General features: G+C 35.5%; 3 protein-coding genes across 4 annotated transcripts; 1 reads left to right on the top strand and 2 right to left on the bottom strand.

Annotated features, from left to right (window-relative positions):
• Positions 1–240: 240 nt before the first annotated feature.
• Positions 241–1,156, top strand: LOC113114635 (tricarboxylate transport protein, mitochondrial-like). The gene is made up of 3 exons (XM_026281524.1): positions 241–465; positions 553–668; positions 1,046–1,156. The coding sequence occupies exons 1-3, from the start codon at positions 348–350 to the stop codon at positions 1,121–1,123; spliced, it is 312 nt and encodes a 103-aa protein (XP_026137309.1). The 5' UTR covers positions 241–347; the 3' UTR covers positions 1,124–1,156.
• Positions 1,157–3,725: 2,569 nt separating this feature from the next.
• On the bottom strand, positions 3,726–10,633 carry LOC113114633 (claudin-15-like). 2 transcript variants are annotated; one of them, XM_026281521.1, is made up of 7 exons: positions 10,527–10,633; positions 9,148–9,242; positions 8,719–9,001; positions 5,660–5,824; positions 5,505–5,586; positions 4,619–4,729; positions 3,726–4,545 (listed from the first exon to the last, which is right to left on the bottom strand). In XM_026281521.1, exons 3-7 carry the CDS (start codon positions 8,936–8,938, stop codon positions 4,452–4,454), a joined length of 672 nt encoding a protein of 223 aa, XP_026137306.1. In that variant the 5' UTR covers positions 8,939–9,001; positions 9,148–9,242; positions 10,527–10,633; the 3' UTR covers positions 3,726–4,451. The 2 variants fall into 2 exon arrangements, with proteins under 2 accessions (XP_026137306.1, XP_026137307.1); XM_026281522.1 differs by lacking the exons at positions 8,719–9,001; positions 9,148–9,242; positions 10,527–10,633 and adding an exon at positions 7,170–7,808.
• Positions 10,634–11,270: 637 nt separating this feature from the next.
• LOC113114634 (presenilins-associated rhomboid-like protein, mitochondrial) lies at positions 11,271–18,139 on the bottom strand. Its single transcript, XM_026281523.1, has 10 exons — positions 17,932–18,139; positions 17,166–17,354; positions 15,796–15,936; positions 15,677–15,725; positions 15,455–15,550; positions 13,614–13,763; positions 13,443–13,513; positions 13,258–13,359; positions 13,042–13,139; positions 11,271–12,211 (listed from the first exon to the last, which is right to left on the bottom strand). The coding sequence occupies exons 1-10, from the start codon at positions 17,974–17,976 to the stop codon at positions 12,097–12,099; spliced, it is 1,056 nt and encodes a 351-aa protein (XP_026137308.1). The 5' UTR covers positions 17,977–18,139; the 3' UTR covers positions 11,271–12,096.
• Between the last annotated feature and the right edge of the window lie 239 nt (positions 18,140–18,378).

The raw sequence follows: 18,378 nt of genomic DNA, 5'->3' as shown, positions 1-18,378 counted from the left end.
TTGCCAGGACCATTTCAGGCTTTAATTTTATATTAGGAGCTACAAATAAATCAAATGAAAAAAAAAAAGTCTTCTACCAAGCAATTGCTTTACAAATGATAGTATGTTGTATTTAAGTTTTGGATTATTTTGGCATAGTCTATCATTCCAGTATGCTTTTCTCAAACAAAAAAATATATATACTTTTTTTTGTTTTATGTGAGTAATTGTAAGTATTGGAAACAATATAAAATGTTTGTTCATCTCAGATTCGTCACTCTTGGTGTAAACTGCAATTCACTGTAAAGAGTTTAAAGTGCATATGATGGGATGTATATAATGTGTGTTTGTAGTAAGTGATGTTCTGAATGTGTCTCTCAGGAATCAGAGGGACGTATCAAGGCCTCACAGCGACCGTCCTCAAACAGGGATCCAATCAGGCGATCCGGTTCTTCCTCATGACCTCTCTGAGGAACTGGTACAAGGGTGAGAGTCTGCAGCATCACACTGAATATAAAACACTCAGAAAGAGTCTCATCTGATCACATTGGGTGTTTTCTGGATGTGGTTTAGGTGACAATCCCAACAAATCCATCAACCCCGTCATCACCGGAGCGTTCGGTGCGATCGCAGGAGCGGTGAGTGTGTTTGGAAACACGCCGCTGGACGTCATCAAGACCAGAATGCAGGTGCACAGATCAGTTATCAAGATTATAATTCACATTTATTTAAAATGTATTCAGAATTTTGATTTATAAAGCACTTAAAAAAAATAAGAACGTGCTGTATAAAATAAATAAAAAAACATATACAGGAAAACAAAATATTAGAAGAAACAAGAAAACAAATCAATATCATATTAAAATCTAAATAAAATAATCAGCTCTTGATATTTATGGTTTCTTGCCCCAAATTTCAGTTCTTTTTTTTCAATCAGCTGAGATTGAAGCACTATGTTGGTAATTACTGTAACTTGCTATTATAAAATAACAATGTTTTTAAGGTGAAGTGTGTACTAGAGAACTTCTGTTGGAAATTAAGTTTTAATGAAAGTGTGTTTTTTTAGGGTTTGGAAGCTCATAAATATAAAAACACAATGGATTGTGCCCTGAAGATCATGCAGCATGAAGGACCAGCGGCGTAAGTGTGTGTGTGTGTGTGTGTGTATGTCTCTGAGTGTGTGTGTGTGAGAGAGAGAGTGTGTGTGTGGGGGTGTGGGGGTGTGTGAGCTTGTTTATGTGGTTAATGAGGACACAAATTTGTATAATGACATGGGTATGACACAGGTATTACAATGAGGAGGTGGTTTATGAGGACATTTTTAGTGTCCCCGTAATTCAAAACGCTTATAAATCATACAGAATTAGTTATTTTGAAAGGTTTAGGTGTAGGTGTTTAGGTGTAGGGTTGGGGTAGGGCAATACAAAATAGAAAATACAGTTTGTACAGATTAAAACCAATTACGCCTATGGAAAGTCCCCATAAACCACATATACCAACTTCATTTCATTTTCATTTTGGCATCACTTTGATAGCGAATAACTTTACATCTGAGGCATTTAAAGACTCCGTTTGTCCATTATTTATTTCTAAAGATACACGACAATGTATAAAGGGCTCCATTACCTTCTATGTTACATTATGGCCCCGTATAAACAGTTTTTGTAAAAATAGGCTAACGATTGCGTCATAACCACTCGACTCTCTGTCACATTACGGTACAGACAGGAGGAGAAGCTCGCAGGCAATTAACTTAATATGGCGTACTGGCATTACATTTTAAAATACTATACAAAATAATTAATCAGAATACTTACTCCTGCTCACTCACGACAAAGAACTCCCCGCTCAAGCTCGCCGTCTCTGCAAGATTAACGATGGCAGTTTGCACGCACAGCTACTACAAGATTTACATCTGTCAGACAGGTTGCTGACGTCATCAAGCTTAGTTTGAGTCTGCGCGTCAGAAACGGAAGTGCTAAAAAACGCTAAAAATGGGCTTCACTTGTCTCAATTGAGTTCCAATGGTGTCGCTGTGTCCATTTCTTTTACTTTCTATGTTTGTGCCATATCCTGTGATGTGTATTGTTCTTGGCCTTTTCTTTGTAGATCTAGACTGAAGGCTTCTTAGACTAAATGCTAATGTGCTAATAAAATTATTTTATATTAACAGTAAAATTTGTGATATTGTGTTAAATAGTTCCCAAAATGTATTTTATTTTAAAGTTTGTGTAAACAAGGTCTGATTTTGTACAAGATAAACCAAATCTCACAAATTACTTCATATATCTACACTTCAAATTAGTTTAAAGAAATTAATACTTTTATTAAGCAAGGATGCATTAAATTGATCAAAACTGACAAAAAAATAGTTTTACAAAATAATTATATTTCGAATAAAAGCTGTTGTTCTGAACTATTCATCAGTGAATCCTGAAAAATTTAATGTATCACAGTTTCCACAAAAATATGAATGGTTTTCTACATTGGTAATAATCAGAAATGTTTCTTGTGTAGCAAATCAGCATCAAGGTTATTAAATAAATAACTAATAATTAATAAGTAAGCATCACGAGCGGCCTCGGGAGTCAGATTGGCACTTCAGAGAGGGTCCGCGAATCATTTTAGCCGAGTCAGATCGGGACTTCAGAGCGGGTCCGCGAATCATTTGAGCCGAGTCAGATCGGGATTTCAGAGCGGGCCCGCGAATCATTTGAGTCATTTGAGTCATATCGTGACCTTAGAGCGGGCCCGCGAATCATTTGAGTAATTTGAGTCATATCGCGACCTTAGAGCGGGTTCGCGAATCATTTGAGTCGAGTCAGATCGGGACTTCAGAGCGGGTTGGCGAATCATTTGAGTCGAGTCAGATCGGGACTTCAGAGTGGACCCGCGAATCGTTTGAGTCAGATCGCGACTTCAGAGCGTGTCCGCGAATCATTTGAGTCGAGTCAGATCGGGACATCAGAGCGGGTCCGCGAATCATTTGAGTCATATCACAATTTCAGAGCGGGTTCGTGAATCATTTGAGTCGAGTCAGATCGGGACTTCAGAGCGGGTCCACGAATCATTTGAGTCATATCACAATTTCAGAGCGGGTTCGTGAATCATTTGAGTCGAGTCAGATCGGGACATCAGAGCGGGTCCGCGAATCATTTGAGTCATATCACAATTTCAGAGCGGGTTCGTGAATCATTTGAGTCGAGTCAGATCGGGACATCAGAGCGGGTCCGCGAATCATTTGAGTCATATCACAATTTCAGAGCGGGTTCGTGAATCATTTGAGTCGAGTCAGATCGGGACTTCAGAGCGGGTCCACGAATCATTTGAGTAATTTGAGTCATATCGCGACCTTAGAGCGGGTTCGCGAATCATTTGAGTCGAGTCAGATCGGGACTTCAGAGCGGGTCCGCGAATCATTTGAGTCGAGTCAGATCGGGACATCAGAGCGGGTCCGCGAATCATTTGAGTCATATCACAATTTCAGAGCGGGTTCGTGAATCATTTGAGTCGAGTCAGATCGGGACTTCAGAGCGGGTTCGTGAATCATTTGAGTCGAGTCAGATCGGGACTTCAGAGCGGGTCCGCGAATCATTTGAGTCGAGTCAGATCCGGACTTCAGAGCGGGCCCGCGATAACAGGTTGTCTTCAAAGGAAACGAGCGCATGTTACACGCTATTTCCAATAAACTGAAAATAAAATAAATCTCTGGGATTTAACTGAAAACTGCAGTAAAACTTCCAAAATTTCACAGAATTGGTTTACTCACAGAAACAATGACAAAACACACAAACTAGCAATTTCAGAAAATAATGAGCTTCTCAAAACACCAGAACAGACCATGTAACATTTATATAACATACTAAAATCGATCCATAGCATGACAATTTACATGATATATAAAGTTAATGGGAGATTTAATGAGAAACAAATGTACAGGGAATTGATGTGATGCTGTAAAGAAAGTTTTGATTAATATTTTGATTTCTTTTTTAAGAAAGTAATTTTTGTTGTAATTTGTGTTAGTTTCAATAGTTTTTCTACATTTTTATTTCAGTTTTAGTTAAGTACTTCAAGTTAAACTAAATGAAAGTTTTAAAAAGTAAAAAAAAAAAAACATTCAAGTAACAAAAGATTTTGAAAAAAATAACTCTACTGTAAAGTACGTTTTTTGTATCAGAATTGAGTCAAAGCTGATATTTTACATGCATGCAGAGAATTATTACAAAAAGGATCTAACAGGATCTTATCTGAAACACTGCCAACATTTGCTGATTGAAACTTGAAAACTGAAGTCTTTTCATATAAGCGGAGAAAGTTATATACATTCTGAGGCAAGATTATGAAATAATGAACAATGCACATACATTCATTTAATTAAATAAGCTCAGTTTGTTGACTTCTGAAATGCATGTATAAAAAAAAAATACACATTTCCATGTACAAAAAAAATGAAAGGTAAAACGAGAGGCTCAGACGTAAGCTTTAGAGGCGCTGTTTTCTGACGCTGGCGCTGGCATGTAGATCTTCTGCGGCTGTGTGGAGCTGTATTTATAGTCGTGACCCCTAAAAAAAGAGAGAGAGGAATTCATCACAGATGAGTTTTCGAGCTGTGATCTGTCTCTGGTAAGAGACTCACCGTGTTTGTGCAGGTCTTGAGCTCTTGAAGGAAGAACAGAGGATTCCTCCGCCCAATATAGCCATAGTTGCAGCCGCCCATCCCAGATACAGACCGGCTCCCAGCTCATACCTGAAACATACGCATGCGAGCGTGTTTATTCATCTCAAACAGCATTTACAAGATAATCCAAGGTGCCTAATGTCCAAAAGTGTGCTTTTTCTCATGTAAAAGCTCACTTCATAAGTCTTTCTGCTGTCAGATCTTGACTGATTTTGATCAAGTAAAGGTCAGAATAACTCCAGTGGGATTTCCAGATGAACTCTTCCTGGACTGAAGCAGTTCAGCTTTGCTTGATTCTCCATCAATCATGTTTTAGAGTCTCAAATCTGATCCTCAGGATCTTTTGAGGAGCGTTTGTTTCCAGAAGCTTTACTTTCACTGTTCCTCAGCGGAGGAATGATCTTCACAAGCCTCCAGAACATCTCACATCTTCTGATCTTCTCTCAATCAGCACTGGATTGCATTGCATTATATGTTTTGATAATTTCTTAAAATCTTTTAAGACATATTATTGGAGATATAGAGTGACGACTGATATTTATAAGGACATGCATCCCTAACAATATCCAGCGACTACTATATTGTCCCCAGCAATAAACTTGGATATTTAGATCTTTTCATAAGTATCTGCTCACTGTTATAAAGCTCTCAGGATTTCTTCATGTAAATCAAAATCTGCAGCAAATTGCATATTCTGTTGATAAAACTGAACAGTTTTTTTCCCCCTCTATAATCTCACTGTATCAGACTATATGTGGACCAAATATGAGATTCAACAGAAACACATATGCACTCTTTTTTTAATATTTAGCATGGAGGTTAAATAACCTCATATTTTACTCACTTTGTTCCTCCGTAAAAAGGATTAGTGAACTCCTGAACGACTCGAGCGGCGTACCACGACACAGCTACCATAACACACACACCTGACAGAGAGAACAGACAGAACATGTGAAACTGCTCAGATCATTCAGTCCGAGTGTGTGTTATTACACTGACCTGACAGGATGAACATGATCCCGGCGGTGAGGCTGATCTTGCCCTTCGTCTCCTCAGATGTGCTGCCCAGTTTAGTGCACTTGAGTCCCATCGCGGCCAGAATAACACCCAGCAAACCCAGAATGAGAGCGATTATCATCAGAGCCCGACAGGCCTGGATGTATCCTACAAAACACACACACAATAATTGACATGCAAACACATAAATGACTAAGAGCGCATGTACCATGGGAGTAATAAAGATTGTAGTACATGCATATGATCTTTGAACATTACCACGAGGCAACGCCATGGTTTTCTCTCATAAAAAAGATAAAAGCTGCTTTTAAAGTGTACTAATAAGTTCACTTGAGCTACTAATGTGTGCTTTTAAAACACTAATGTACCCATTAAGGGGCAAATATATAACATTTAAAAGGAAATAAGGTACAAAAGCATATCTTTTAGCTTTTTGTACCTTTTTTTGAGAGTGTAAAATTAATATCAAAGTCCAGATCATATTTCACCCCAAAAGGGAAAGAAAAATATATTATTCATAATGAATTAATTATATTTTGCATGAAAGTAAAGCCTGTTCTTGAGACAATGTTCTTTTAATTCTGACTTTGCTTTTTATTTTAATTTAAATTTATTTTTTAAATTATCATAATAGACTTTAATTAATTTTCATTTATTCTGATTAAAAAAACACATTTTGTTTTGAAAATACTGTCAAAAATGCAAAATATAATTGCTTACACTTTTCTACAATTTTGAAGCACACTTTCATTCAAGAAATTAATACTTTTATTCATTAAGGACAAATTCAATTGATGAAAAGTGACAGTAAAGACATTTATAATGTGAAAAATCATTTCTATTTAAAATAAACAGTGTTCTTTTCAACTTTCTGTTCATCTGTGAATCCCGAAAAATAAAATATATCACAGTTTCTACAAAAATATGAAGCACACAACCGTACTCAGCATTGATAATAATCAGAAATATTTCTTAAGCCCCAAAGCAGCGTATTAAAATGATTTCTGAAGATCATGTGACACTGAAGACTGGAGAAATGAGGCTGAAAATTCATCAGTGCGTCACAGAAATAAATTACACTTTAACACATATTCACATAAATAACAGCTATTTTAAATTCTAATAATATTTCACTATTTTTAAACTATTTGTTGACTTTTTTTTTTAAATCTGACCCAAAATTAATGAAATAACAATTCTAGTGTGCTATATAAATACGGTAATGATATATAAAACAAAAGAAATACAACATTTTATAGTATATGAAATGAAGCCTATTCTTTTATTTTTATTTAAAGTAAATTGTACTAAATTAAATAGTTATACCATGATGATATTTGTAAATAATAATTCTAAATATGTTTTTTTTGTCATTGTAAATTTGTTACAAAATACCAACAATGTTGAAAATGACAAATCACATGACCCCTCATCCCCTCAGTCCATTTTTCCTAGTTAGTGTGTGTGTGAGGTGTGTGTGTGTGTGTGTTACCGGACAGAGACAGCATGGACTCAAACTGCTTGCAGCTGGTGATGCCGGTGCTTGCCTCAGTACACGACTGCCACAGGTTCTGATAGTACCACACCGACGTGATCAACTGATCCGCAAACGACGACGTGCGCCACGAATCATTCACCAACGATACGAAGGAGAGCAGCCAGCCTCCCAAACACATCAGAAACCCCAACAGCTCAACCCCGGTCGACATGATCAAATCCACACAGTATCCAGTAAACTCTAGAATCAATCCCCAACAGAGCGCCGGACCAGGATGAGATGCGTTTGACTGTGTCAGTGTGTTATAAGAGTCATAAAACCATAAACCATCGTCCCTCCTGTGTGGCCTGCACTAGATAACACCATGGCAGTCAATACAGGAAGAGTCATGTGACTCCGCTCGATAGAGAAAAGTTTGAATTTGACCTCCATAATAGCCTCTAAAATCCTTCACCTGTAATGAGCTTAAACTGGGGGCGAGGTGTGTGTGGCTTAAAGAATGAGAAAGTCAAACCATAGATTTTGTGTGTGCCTGAACACATTTTATACAAATCATAGCTGAAGCAGGGGTCGTTTGTATCTGAGGAAGGGTTATCAAGATGAACTTTGAATGAAGGCTTAAAGTCTTGCATGAATGTTTAGGAAGCCAGATCAGTTTGTTCAGGTTTTTTAATGTGTTTGATATTTTTGTGTATACTTTTATTTTAGTATCATTGATATAGCATAATGGGTTTTTGTTAACATTGTGAGTTTGCCTTTATTTTTCTGTTTTCACTTCTCTTACTCTTTAGTTTTTTTTGTCATGTTTTTTATTTTTATAAAATATGTGTAAAAAAAAGATAAACATTGCATTGGCAACTAGCTCAAAGAAAGTATTTATTTTTATTTTATTATAATAACCCTAATTATAGTATTAATTAATATTTAAAATGATTTTTTTTATATATTTTTAGTTTTCATTTAATTTTTAGTTAAGGTTTTAGTAATTTTGTTAATTATATTTATTTATCTTAATTTTAGTACTTGAACTTATGTATTTTATTTAATATTTACGACCGTTTTACCGTTTTATTTTCATGTTATTTGAATTTTTAGTTATTATTATTATTTTATTTTTTATTCAATTATCTTTCTGAAAATGATTTTAGTTTTAGTTAAAAAAAGTATTTTTACTTTTATTATAAGGTTGTTTTTTTTTAAGAAAATCCACTTCCTGTAAATCAAATTTCAGTTTATCTTGCTGTAGATTGTTGCCAATTTAAATCTAAAACCCATAAATTAAAAGAAACCAATTCTAAAATCCTAAATTGAGTTAAACTGCAAGCAGGATTCATTTGAGACACTTCTGCAGAAAACTGTGCTGTATTCTAGAGTAAAGGTGTGGGTGTGGGTGTTTTATGAGTTTTTATGACTAGTATAACCTCGTTTTGTCACAGGATTGAGCCAGAGCGTCCAGTAAAACACTCATGATACTGTATCACTGAAACCAAGCAGCAGTGTGACGTAATGTGAGCGAAGTCCACGTGGAGTGTGTGTGTCTCACCTGAAAGGCCCAGAACGGTCTTGAATCTCTGGCAGTGAATGGCTCCGAGCGAGTTAGACGCACACGACATCCACAGGCCTTCAAACTGAGAGCTGGCCGTCACCACAGCCTCCCCGTGACTGGATTTCCTCCACACGGCTGAGTTGATAGAACTGGACTCCAAACACCAGCCCACGATTCCCAGAAACATTCCCATCAGCTGAAACACCGTTGATGCCATCCTGAGCCAGGGATTCTGAGACTATTCACTCTGTGCTCAAATGTTTACATGCACCTTGCAGATCTGAAAAACGTGCATTATTTTATACCAAAGGGATCATATAAAATGCATGTTATTTTTTTTATTTGATGCATGAAGATGCATTAAGAGCTGGGAGCTTTCGGCAGACACTTGAATATTTCCCAGAGCACAAAATAAGTCAAACTTACTCTGATCTTTCACCCCCTGGATCTTAATAGAGGCGTATGAGTCCCTCAGCTGTCCTCAGTGTGAAAAGATGGATCTCAAAATCATACAGTCACTGCTGGAGAGGGTTCAAAAACACAAAAGATGCTGGAAAACCAACGAATTTGTGGGAGCTGAAGGACTTTTCTGAAGAACAGCAATTAGTACAACTGCTCAGGAATAAGACACAAGAAAAACCATCACTATACAAAAACACAGTATTAAGTATTTCTTTTTCAAGACAGGACAAAATAATGTTTTTTTTTTTTTCACTAAACAAGTAACATTTTACAGATTCTGCAAGGTGTGTGCAAACTTTTGAATGAAACTGTACTCTCAAAATGAAGGATCTTCCATGGTGCTTGGGTTAAGTTTTATAGGGCTCATAATTTGCTGTTTTTGAAGATGCTTCTTCACATCAGTATATTGGATTCTAGGTTCTTTGAAGCACCAAAACACAAATAAAACCAGAAAAGGAGATTCATCAGGCTGGAAAAACACATTAATGAACAAACCCATCTAAAAATGCTAATATGGTGCACGCAAAAGGGTAAAATATCAAAGTTTGATAGAAATTTTAATGAATCCCCGAACATTTCTCTAATAACTGATTATATTACACATCACAATTCAGTGGAAGTTCTAATTTTTTTTAAAAAATAAACACTTTCTTAATAATCATAACATCTCAGGACTGTGTTTTAAGGTTTCATGACCCTTTAAAGTTTAATAAAGAACCATCAACTCTTGAAGAGAACTATTTCAGCACAAAGGTTCTAAATGGAACTATTGATGTCATTAAAGAACTTTAAGTATTTGTGAGACAATCAGACGTGTTCTTTTCATGACTTGTCAAATGTTTGACTTCAAACTCTTGTGAAATAAAAACAATCATGCAGGGCTTAACTTAGGAACTTATTAATCTGATAACATGCATATAAATGTGCTTCTCTCATTATGATGATGATGTACAAAGCCTTTCATGAACCAATGCTATTTTAATATAATTGAAATACTATTACGGTTTCATTTGTATTTTTAAAACTAGGTTTTATTTTAGTTGCTTTAGTAATTTTGTCACTTTTATTACTATATAGGTTTATTTACCATCGTTTTACATTGTTAAAATGAAAATGAGAAATATTGCATTGGCATCTAAAATAAAATCAGTTTAAGTTTTTTTGTATGCTTCATATGTTATCTATACAATAGTAATAAAGTGTACTTAAAACAGAAGACACACTTATATTAAAAAAAAATAGTTTAACAGAATATCTGACAAATATTTATCAGTTTATACCCAAAGCACAATCAGAAATTGCTACTGATCACTATATTGCTGAAAATGAATTTTAACACGCACCTGTTTGGTTCCCAGCGGACTGTGATCTAATAATCAAGAATAATTTAGATAGGTGTCCCCTGAAATTGTGGCTTTTGAGCAGGGTTTTCCATCTATATGTAAGACAGCAGTGATGGGCGAGTGTCACTGAGTTAATATTGGCTTTAGGTCAATAACCCTCTTCAAAACACAAAAAGGGGGCAGAGAGATGGCCTTCTGTCCAGATGAGAGCCGTCTCTTGATTCAGGGTCATCCGTCTGTTTCACACACTTCACAGGACACTGCTCACGCCACGATCAACAAACACAACCAGAGGCTTTATTCCTCTCAAGTGCTTAAAGATCAGTTAAAACGACATTCATGTCCAGAAGTTTGGGGTGCTTTTATAAGACGTTTCATTTGATCGAAAGTGAACAATTCTAATTTAAAAGAAGTTTTCTGTGGGAATAGGTGGTAAAGTGTAATTTATTTCTGTGATGTGCATTTCTAAAGAAACATTTCTGATTATTATCAATGTTGAAAACAGTTGTGCTGATGAATATTTTTGTGGAAACAGTGATGCATTTAATTTTCCAGGATTCACAGATGAATTAGAAAGTTCTAAAGAACTTTCAATTGATTTGAAATAGAACTCTTTTGTTACATTCTAAATGACACTTTTGATCTATAAAAAATAAAAACCTTACTGACCACAAGCTTTTGACAACAGGAAAAAACAAAAACCTAAAACTCTAAGATTATGCTTCACTTTGTTTTGTTTTTTTGCCTAATTTTTAGATTTCTTGTGAATTTGGGGTGAAATATGAGCTGGATGTTCCTTCAAGAAACCCAAAAAAACTAAAAGACTGCAAAATGAGTGACAATGGGAGAGAAAAGAGTGATGCGACAGAGGTTAAGGAGTGATAACTGAGAAACAGGAAGAGGCGAGCGATACAGTGACTTCATGAAAACATGAGGAAGTGGAAAACAGACGCATTGTTCATGAGCCATTATGATACCATGACTGTTACTGAACTTTGGTCTATCTGAGAAAACAACACTGAAACGGTTTCTACTGATGAGACATATAGAACAGGTGTGTGTGTGTGTGTGTGTTATAGAGAAACAGGGTTAATCATTCACATTTAACAAGGACCAAAGTCTCATCTGAAACTCAGAACATAAACAAAACGGAAGCAGAACACAATTATAGCACATTAAACAAAAGCTGGCACCTAATACTTTTTTTTGACAACAGAATTTTAAGTAATCATTTTATTTTTCAAAATTACAGTTACAGACTATTTAAACTTTTTTAGTTTCTGTACATGATGCTGAATGTCACTGAGACGTATAGTGTCCCTAGAGCTCCGCCCCTCCTGATAAATTAGAATTTTTAAACAAGTGGGTGGAGTTTGTTGGTTTCGAATTTCAAATCGGAGGCGGGGCATAATGACATCACAGTAATTCTCACTGTGACTCAAGCAGACCTCACGCTATGACTCTCCCACAGAATACAAAACAGAATATGAGCTTCAAGTGCATTAATATCTGTGTCTTTGTGTCCATTTTCCAAATAGTTTGTTCTTCACGTCACCCATGATGCATGGCTCTAGATCGGGCCGGTTCCGCCAGCGCCCGGTCCTTTCGTTCTGAAGTCATGCCACATCTTCACCAGCGGCTCTCTGTTCTTCCAAATCAGCTCGTGACCATAAACGATGTACCAGCTAGAGGAAGAAACAGACATCAAACACACAGAGAGAGAATTAACATGTTTACAACTGGTAAAAAGATCTATTAACCTGCTGTTATAATGCTTGTCAAACGAGTGACTACATACCAGGGTTATTATATTCAACTGAAAGCATGAAAATTATTTTTAGATAATTAAAATAAAATTAACTAAGCTTTTTCAGCTTTTCATGTTTGTTTAATAAAAGTACTAAAATAAAATCGAACTAAATGAAATAAAAATAATAAATCCAAATAATTAAAGAAAACTATATAAAAAAAAACAAAAAATAAATTACAATTTTGTTTTACTAAACCTTTCACTAAAATTAAAGTGAAAATAATAAAAAATCTAATAAATCAAATATTATATACTGTATTATCAAATTATAACAAAAACTCTAATAGTATATTAATGATTCTGAATTAACAGTGGTACAAGTAATTTGCCAGCATTATATTAGTATCATTTATATATGTATTAATATTTTGACCTATAATTATATTTTAGTATTTTTGGGTTTAATTTTAATTTTAGTCATTTAATTATATGTTTTGCCATTTTTATTAGTTTCTGTTTTATATATATTTATTTGTTTCTTCAGCTTTAAATACATTTTTTACTCGTTTTAGTTGCAAAGGCTACATTTCTAATTTTCACTACAAGTTTTCCCTCTAATATTTATTTTATTTTATTTCATTTCAGCTTTATTTCAATTCATAAACTCAATATTTAATAGCTCCTGTTAACAATAACAACACTTTCTCCTTTCAAAAACATCTAGACTGATCTAAATGTAAGCGAAGGCAGAGATAAATCACCCACATGCCGAATAAAGCTCCACCTAAATGAGCTGCGTGATCGAAAAAACGCCATCCCAGAATCAAGCCTGCAGTATCCAAGGCAACGATGGCCTTGAGAGCCTGTTGGCAAGAGAAGATCATTAGAATGTGTCTATCATTACTTAAAACAACAACAACAAACATCTCCCACACACACACACACACACACACACACACACACACACACACAGAGACTCACGTTTCCGGCGGTGAAGGTGTACATGGGGAGGAAGATGATGGCCAGTTTGGCTTCAGGCATTTTGGTGCAAACAGCTGCTAGGACAGCCATGATGGCCCCTGACTGACACAATGCAATAATCTGTTCACTACATCCACATGAACACTGGTGAAATCCTGACATGTTTAATCTGAAAACACACTCACCGCCCCCAGTGATGGACCGAACCGACCCATCGCTGTTTTACTCGCATAACTGACAAACGTAGAAATCACACCTGAGAACACGGGCACAGAAAGATGAAATCAAAAAACACTGATGAATTTAAGGAGCGTAGGATGGTTTTGGGAATCTTTAAACTCTCAAATGACCCAGACCTGAGGAGAGGTAGAGCGCCATGAACTGCTCTTTGCCCATCATGTTGACGATGCTCGAAGAGAAACTCCAGAGCACGTACATGTTGGCCGCCATGTGAAAGAGAGAATAGTGACTGAATGTGGACAGCAGCATGGGCCAACACAGCACCTCTGAAACCAGATCACAATCCAGATTAAATTACTGTGCAAACCAGATCTCAATCCAGATTAAATAACAGTGCAAAAATCTAAATTCAGATTAAATTGCTGAATAAACCAGGTCACATCCAGATTAAATTATTGTGCAAACCAGATCTCAATCCAGATTAAATAAAAGTGCAAAAATTTAAATTCAGATTAAATTGCTGAATAAACCAGGTCACAATCCAGATTAAATGACTGTGCAAACCAGATCTCAATCCAAATTAAATAAAAGTGGAAAGAACACAATTCAGATTAAATTACTGAATAAACCAGGTCACAATCCAGATTAAATTACTGTGCAAACCAGATCTCAATCCATATTAAATAACAGTGCAAAAATCTAAATTCAGATTAAATTGCTGAATAAAGCAGGTCACAATCCATATTAAATGACTGTGCAAACCAGATCTCAATCCAAATTAAATAAAAGTGGAAAGAACACAATTCAGATTAAATTGTTGCATAAACCAGGTCACAATCCAGATTAAATAACACTGCCAAGATCACAATTCAGATTAATTTAATGCGTAAACCAGATCACTATCTAGATTAAATAACAGTGGAAAGAAAACAATTCAGATTAAATTGCTGAATAAACCAGATTACAATTCAGATTAAATAACAGTGGAAAGAACACAATCCAGATTAAATAGCAGTGCAAATATCACAATTTTGATTATATAACAGTGGAAAGATCACAATTTTGATTATATAACAGTGGAAAGATCACAATCCAGATTAAATAACAGTGGAAAGAACACAATCCAGATTAAATAGCAGTGCAAATATCACAATTTTGATTAAATAACAGTGCCAAGATCACAATCCAGATTAAATAACAGTGGAAAGAACACAATCCAGATTAAATAGCAGTGCAAATATCACAATTTTGATTAAATAACAGTGCCAAGATCACAATCCAGATTAAATAACAGTGGAAAGAACACAATCCAGATTAAATAGCAGTGCAAATATCACAATTTTGATTAAATAACAGTGGAAAGATCACAATTCAGATTAAATTGCTGCATAAAACAGATTACAATCCAGATTAAATAACTGCACAAACTAGATAATAATTCAGATTAGATAAATAACTGCATAAACCAGAATAGAATCAAGATTAAACAACTGTACAAACCAGATAACAATGCAGATTAAGTTACTGCAAACCAGATCAGAATCAAAATAAAGCAGTTAATGTTATGTTGTTGTAATTTTGTTATTTCTCTTATCAGTTTTTGTTTTTAAAAATATTTCTATTTTATTTTTAATTGTAGTTTCTTTTCTTTTTTTTCATACTATTTTAAATAACATAATATTTTATCTTCAAGTATAGCACTCTGAATTGCAGTTGCTGATATACCACAAGTCATTTTGTGCATAATGAAAATTAATATATTACATTCATTTTTCTTCTCTGTTTGCTTATGACTCAATATTATCAATTTGAAAATCTATATTTTACTTTCAAATACCAACAAAACCTGAAAACATGCCAGACTGTACAAAAAAAAAAGTGTAACTTATCCGACCAGGTGTAATCAGATCTTTTCAATCCAACATAAAATTCCTCATTTTAAGGCGATGTAATCAAGAGACAAATTTGATATTCAGTTGCAGCACATTATGAAAGTGAAACAGATGAGTGTACTCACTGGAGGAGGGGTCAGATGTGAAGTACTTGAGCATGGAGCGCTGCAGAGAAGGAACTCTCCAACAACAAAACACCACCACATTGGCTGCAATGATGCCTGAGAGAGAGATTTGTTCAGATGAAACAAAGATGGACAGTATCGGTTTATTTAATAAAACTGCATCTAAACTGCTCATCTGTGTAATATGGATGCCTAAATTCAGTTAGTGTCATTCAGACTGACCTGTGACTGTTTTTTGCCCATCACTTAAACTGTTCCACCACTGATTCACCTGCAGAACAACAGACGTCTGTTAAAAACACACATGGGAAAACATTAATGTCCATTAAAGGGACACACACCTGCTTGCGCAAATCTCCTTGTTTCTGAGGCCGGATCTTCTCCAGCCAGTCAGCTTTGACATCGTCAAAATAACTCTGTACACGAGATTTGAGACTTTCGTACTGCCATATCGCTGCTCCGCCGAACGAACAACCTGTAAACTGAGCTGGAGTTATTACAAGATTCTAAAAGATTATAATCCACACACACACATTGGACTTTATTCATGAAATGTATATGCAATGAATATGCAAATCAAGTTTTAATAAAGACGCACAGTGATGAATTTGTGCTGAAAAGGCATGCAAACAGTGATTTTCTGCCTGACCTTATTGAATATGCATTTCTAGAAGTTTCCCTTTCCGATGCTAAATTTGTGGGAGGAGAGTATTCAAATTAATCATGCAATGCGTTTCACTTACATTTGCGCTTGTCAAATTACTGGTATTTGCACCATTATTTAATGCTCAAATAAATTAGGTCTCAAACTATTTTGCACTTTAAATGGCTGTAGTTAAGAGGAGGCAATGCAGAGAAGAGAAAGTGCATGGTAGAAGGGAGAGGATTTTTTCCACACGTATTAATTTAAAGCAAGAAAAATACATTGTCAGATCATAATCCAGATTAAATAACTGCATAAAGCAAATCAGAATTTGAATTAAATAACTGCATAAACCAGATTAGAATCATTTAAATAAATCCATAAACCAGATCAGAATCCATAATAAATAAATGCATAAACCAGATCAGAATTCGAATTAAATAATTGTATAAACCAGATCAGAAATTGGATTAAATAACTCAATAAAGCAGATCAGAATCAAGTAAACCAGAATAGAATCCAGAATAAATAACTGCATAAACCAGATCAGAATTCGAATTAAATAAATGCATAAACCAGAATAGAATCCAGATTAAATAACTGCAAAAACTTGATCACAATTCAGATTACATTACACAATGCCAAGCCATGTTATTTTTAACTTGCTTCAGGAAATAAAAGATTATTTCGAACCCTCAACTAGGAAGGTTGATCAAAACTTCTAGCAAACCTTAACTTTTTGGCCTCCGGTTCTTTTCAACGTACTGTGGTTCTTTATTTGCGACTACACTAATTTGATCTGCGTTTGGTATATTGTGTTGGTCAATATGTAGATGAGATGTTGCATCGATGTTCTTTAATTTGCGCGTTGTTAATAAATCACCCCCAGAAATGTCCAAGCCCATCGGCGCTCTTTGGGAATTGCGCTCGTGCGCTACTTTGCCCTATTAAGTAAAACAGGTCCTTTATATTGTAACTGTCCCACTAAACTAAATATAACTAAATATAATAATAAAAAATGTGGATTTACACAGAAATTGTTTCAGAATTGTGTCAGAATATACCTACCCCTATGGTGAAGACAAATGGTTTGACCAGTCTGCCAAATGACCTGGTGGGTGCGTGTGGGGTGGGCGGGTCTGGAGCAGGAGCCACGCCCTTCTTGTGAAGGATTTCAATTTGCTCCGCCTCTTCTGCCACGCCCTTCTTAGGCTCCACCTTCTTCGCTACCTTGCGAAAGCCACACCTCTGCTGCGTCTGAAGAGTGAATCTATTTACAGGCAAAACAACCACCAAATATTGCATTGTTTTAGATTTTTCAATAGGAGGAACATGGAAATAAAATAAAAACGGCAACCAAAATTTTTTTTTAACTAAATTTATAAATACATGTTTGATAAAAGTAACCTTGAGAGAACATAAAAACAATAAATGTAATGCATTTATTTTCAATAATTTAATGAAGTTTTTATGAGTGCAATAATCAAATAAAATTTAAATCTTAAAAAAAAAAAGACCCTTATGACTGGTTTTGTGCTTCAGGGTCACATTTAAGATGTAATATATTACATTATAATCTAATAATGATGGAATGAAACGGTTCCCTGCTCCTCTTAATGTTTATATCTATAAATGTCATCATAACAAAGAACTAAGCACAGGTTTAACATCTAAACAGCTGCTCGTTACCATTATGTTTATAGTGATATTCATTGCATTACACATACTGTAAGCTGAAGCTTTACTGGTGAGCTGATTAAAGCCTCTGAAGCTGCTGTGAGTGATGCGAGGTGCTCAGGATGTAAACACGCAGTCAGAGGAGTGTGTGTGTTACCTGTTCGTCAGGTAGTGTGTGCTGATGATGTCCTCTGAAACCCATCTGAACACTGAAGCCCTCAGCGCCATCATCGCTGCTGCGACCCCACGAGAGACTGTGATGCAGCTGCTGCTTGGACTTCCGCTTCCGGCTCAGAGCGCGCACACAGCGGCGCTTGCTGGAGGAGCGCGCGCACTGACACACTGACACGATCAAAGAAAAGTAACATGCATTTTAATTCTAATTCTTATTAAGCAGATTTAGACATTTTTACAAAGCTTGCAAAAATCTGATTTTGATATATTTGCATGCTTAAATAGCCTATTTGTTTTTTTCTATGCATATGTTATTGGGCAGGCATTGCGATTATTCTTATTATTTTTTAAATTAATTTACAAACTTGTGTCAGAGTTTAGATATTTACATTTTATCCAAAGCGACTTACAAATGAGGAGAGTGGAAGCA

This window comes from Carassius auratus, chromosome 15 (genome assembly GCF_003368295.1).
Source record: "Carassius auratus strain Wakin chromosome 15, ASM336829v1, whole genome shotgun sequence".
Classification (NCBI taxonomy): domain Eukaryota; kingdom Metazoa; phylum Chordata; class Actinopteri; order Cypriniformes; family Cyprinidae; genus Carassius; species Carassius auratus.
The sequence above is the reverse complement of the archived record's forward strand: the minus strand, read 5'-3'. Positions and strand labels throughout refer to the sequence as shown.

Bases quoted from the DNA above. Each gene is read 5' to 3' on its own strand.
- LOC113114633 (XM_026281521.1), bottom strand. From the start codon at position 8,938: ATGGCATCAACGGTGTTTCAGCTGATGGGAATGTTTCTGGGAATCGTG. The intron at 4,730-5,504 runs GTGAGTAAAATA...CGTATGTTTCAG, and splicing joins CCTTTTTACGGAGGAACAAA to GTATGAGCTGGGAGCCGGTC. The intron at 4,546-4,618 runs GTGAGTCTCTTA...CTCTTTTTTTAG, and splicing joins TCAAGACCTGCACAAACACG to GGGTCACGACTATAAATACA.
- LOC113114634 (XM_026281523.1), bottom strand. From the start codon at position 17,976: ATGGGTTTCAGAGGACATCATCAGCACACACTACCTGACGAACAG. The intron at 17,355-17,931 runs GTAACACACACA...TTCACTCTTCAG, and splicing joins ACACACTACCTGACGAACAG to ACGCAGCAGAGGTGTGGCTT. The intron at 15,551-15,676 runs GTCAGTCTGAAT...TCTCTCTCTCAG, and splicing joins TGGGCAAAAAACAGTCACAG to GCATCATTGCAGCCAATGTG.
- LOC113114635 (XM_026281524.1), top strand. From the start codon at position 348: ATGTGTCTCTCAGGAATCAGAGGGACGTATCAAGGCCTCACAGCGACC. The intron at 466-552 runs GTGAGAGTCTGC...GATGTGGTTTAG, and splicing joins TCTGAGGAACTGGTACAAGG to GTGACAATCCCAACAAATCC. The intron at 669-1,045 runs GTGCACAGATCA...GTGTTTTTTTAG, and splicing joins TCATCAAGACCAGAATGCAG to GGTTTGGAAGCTCATAAATA.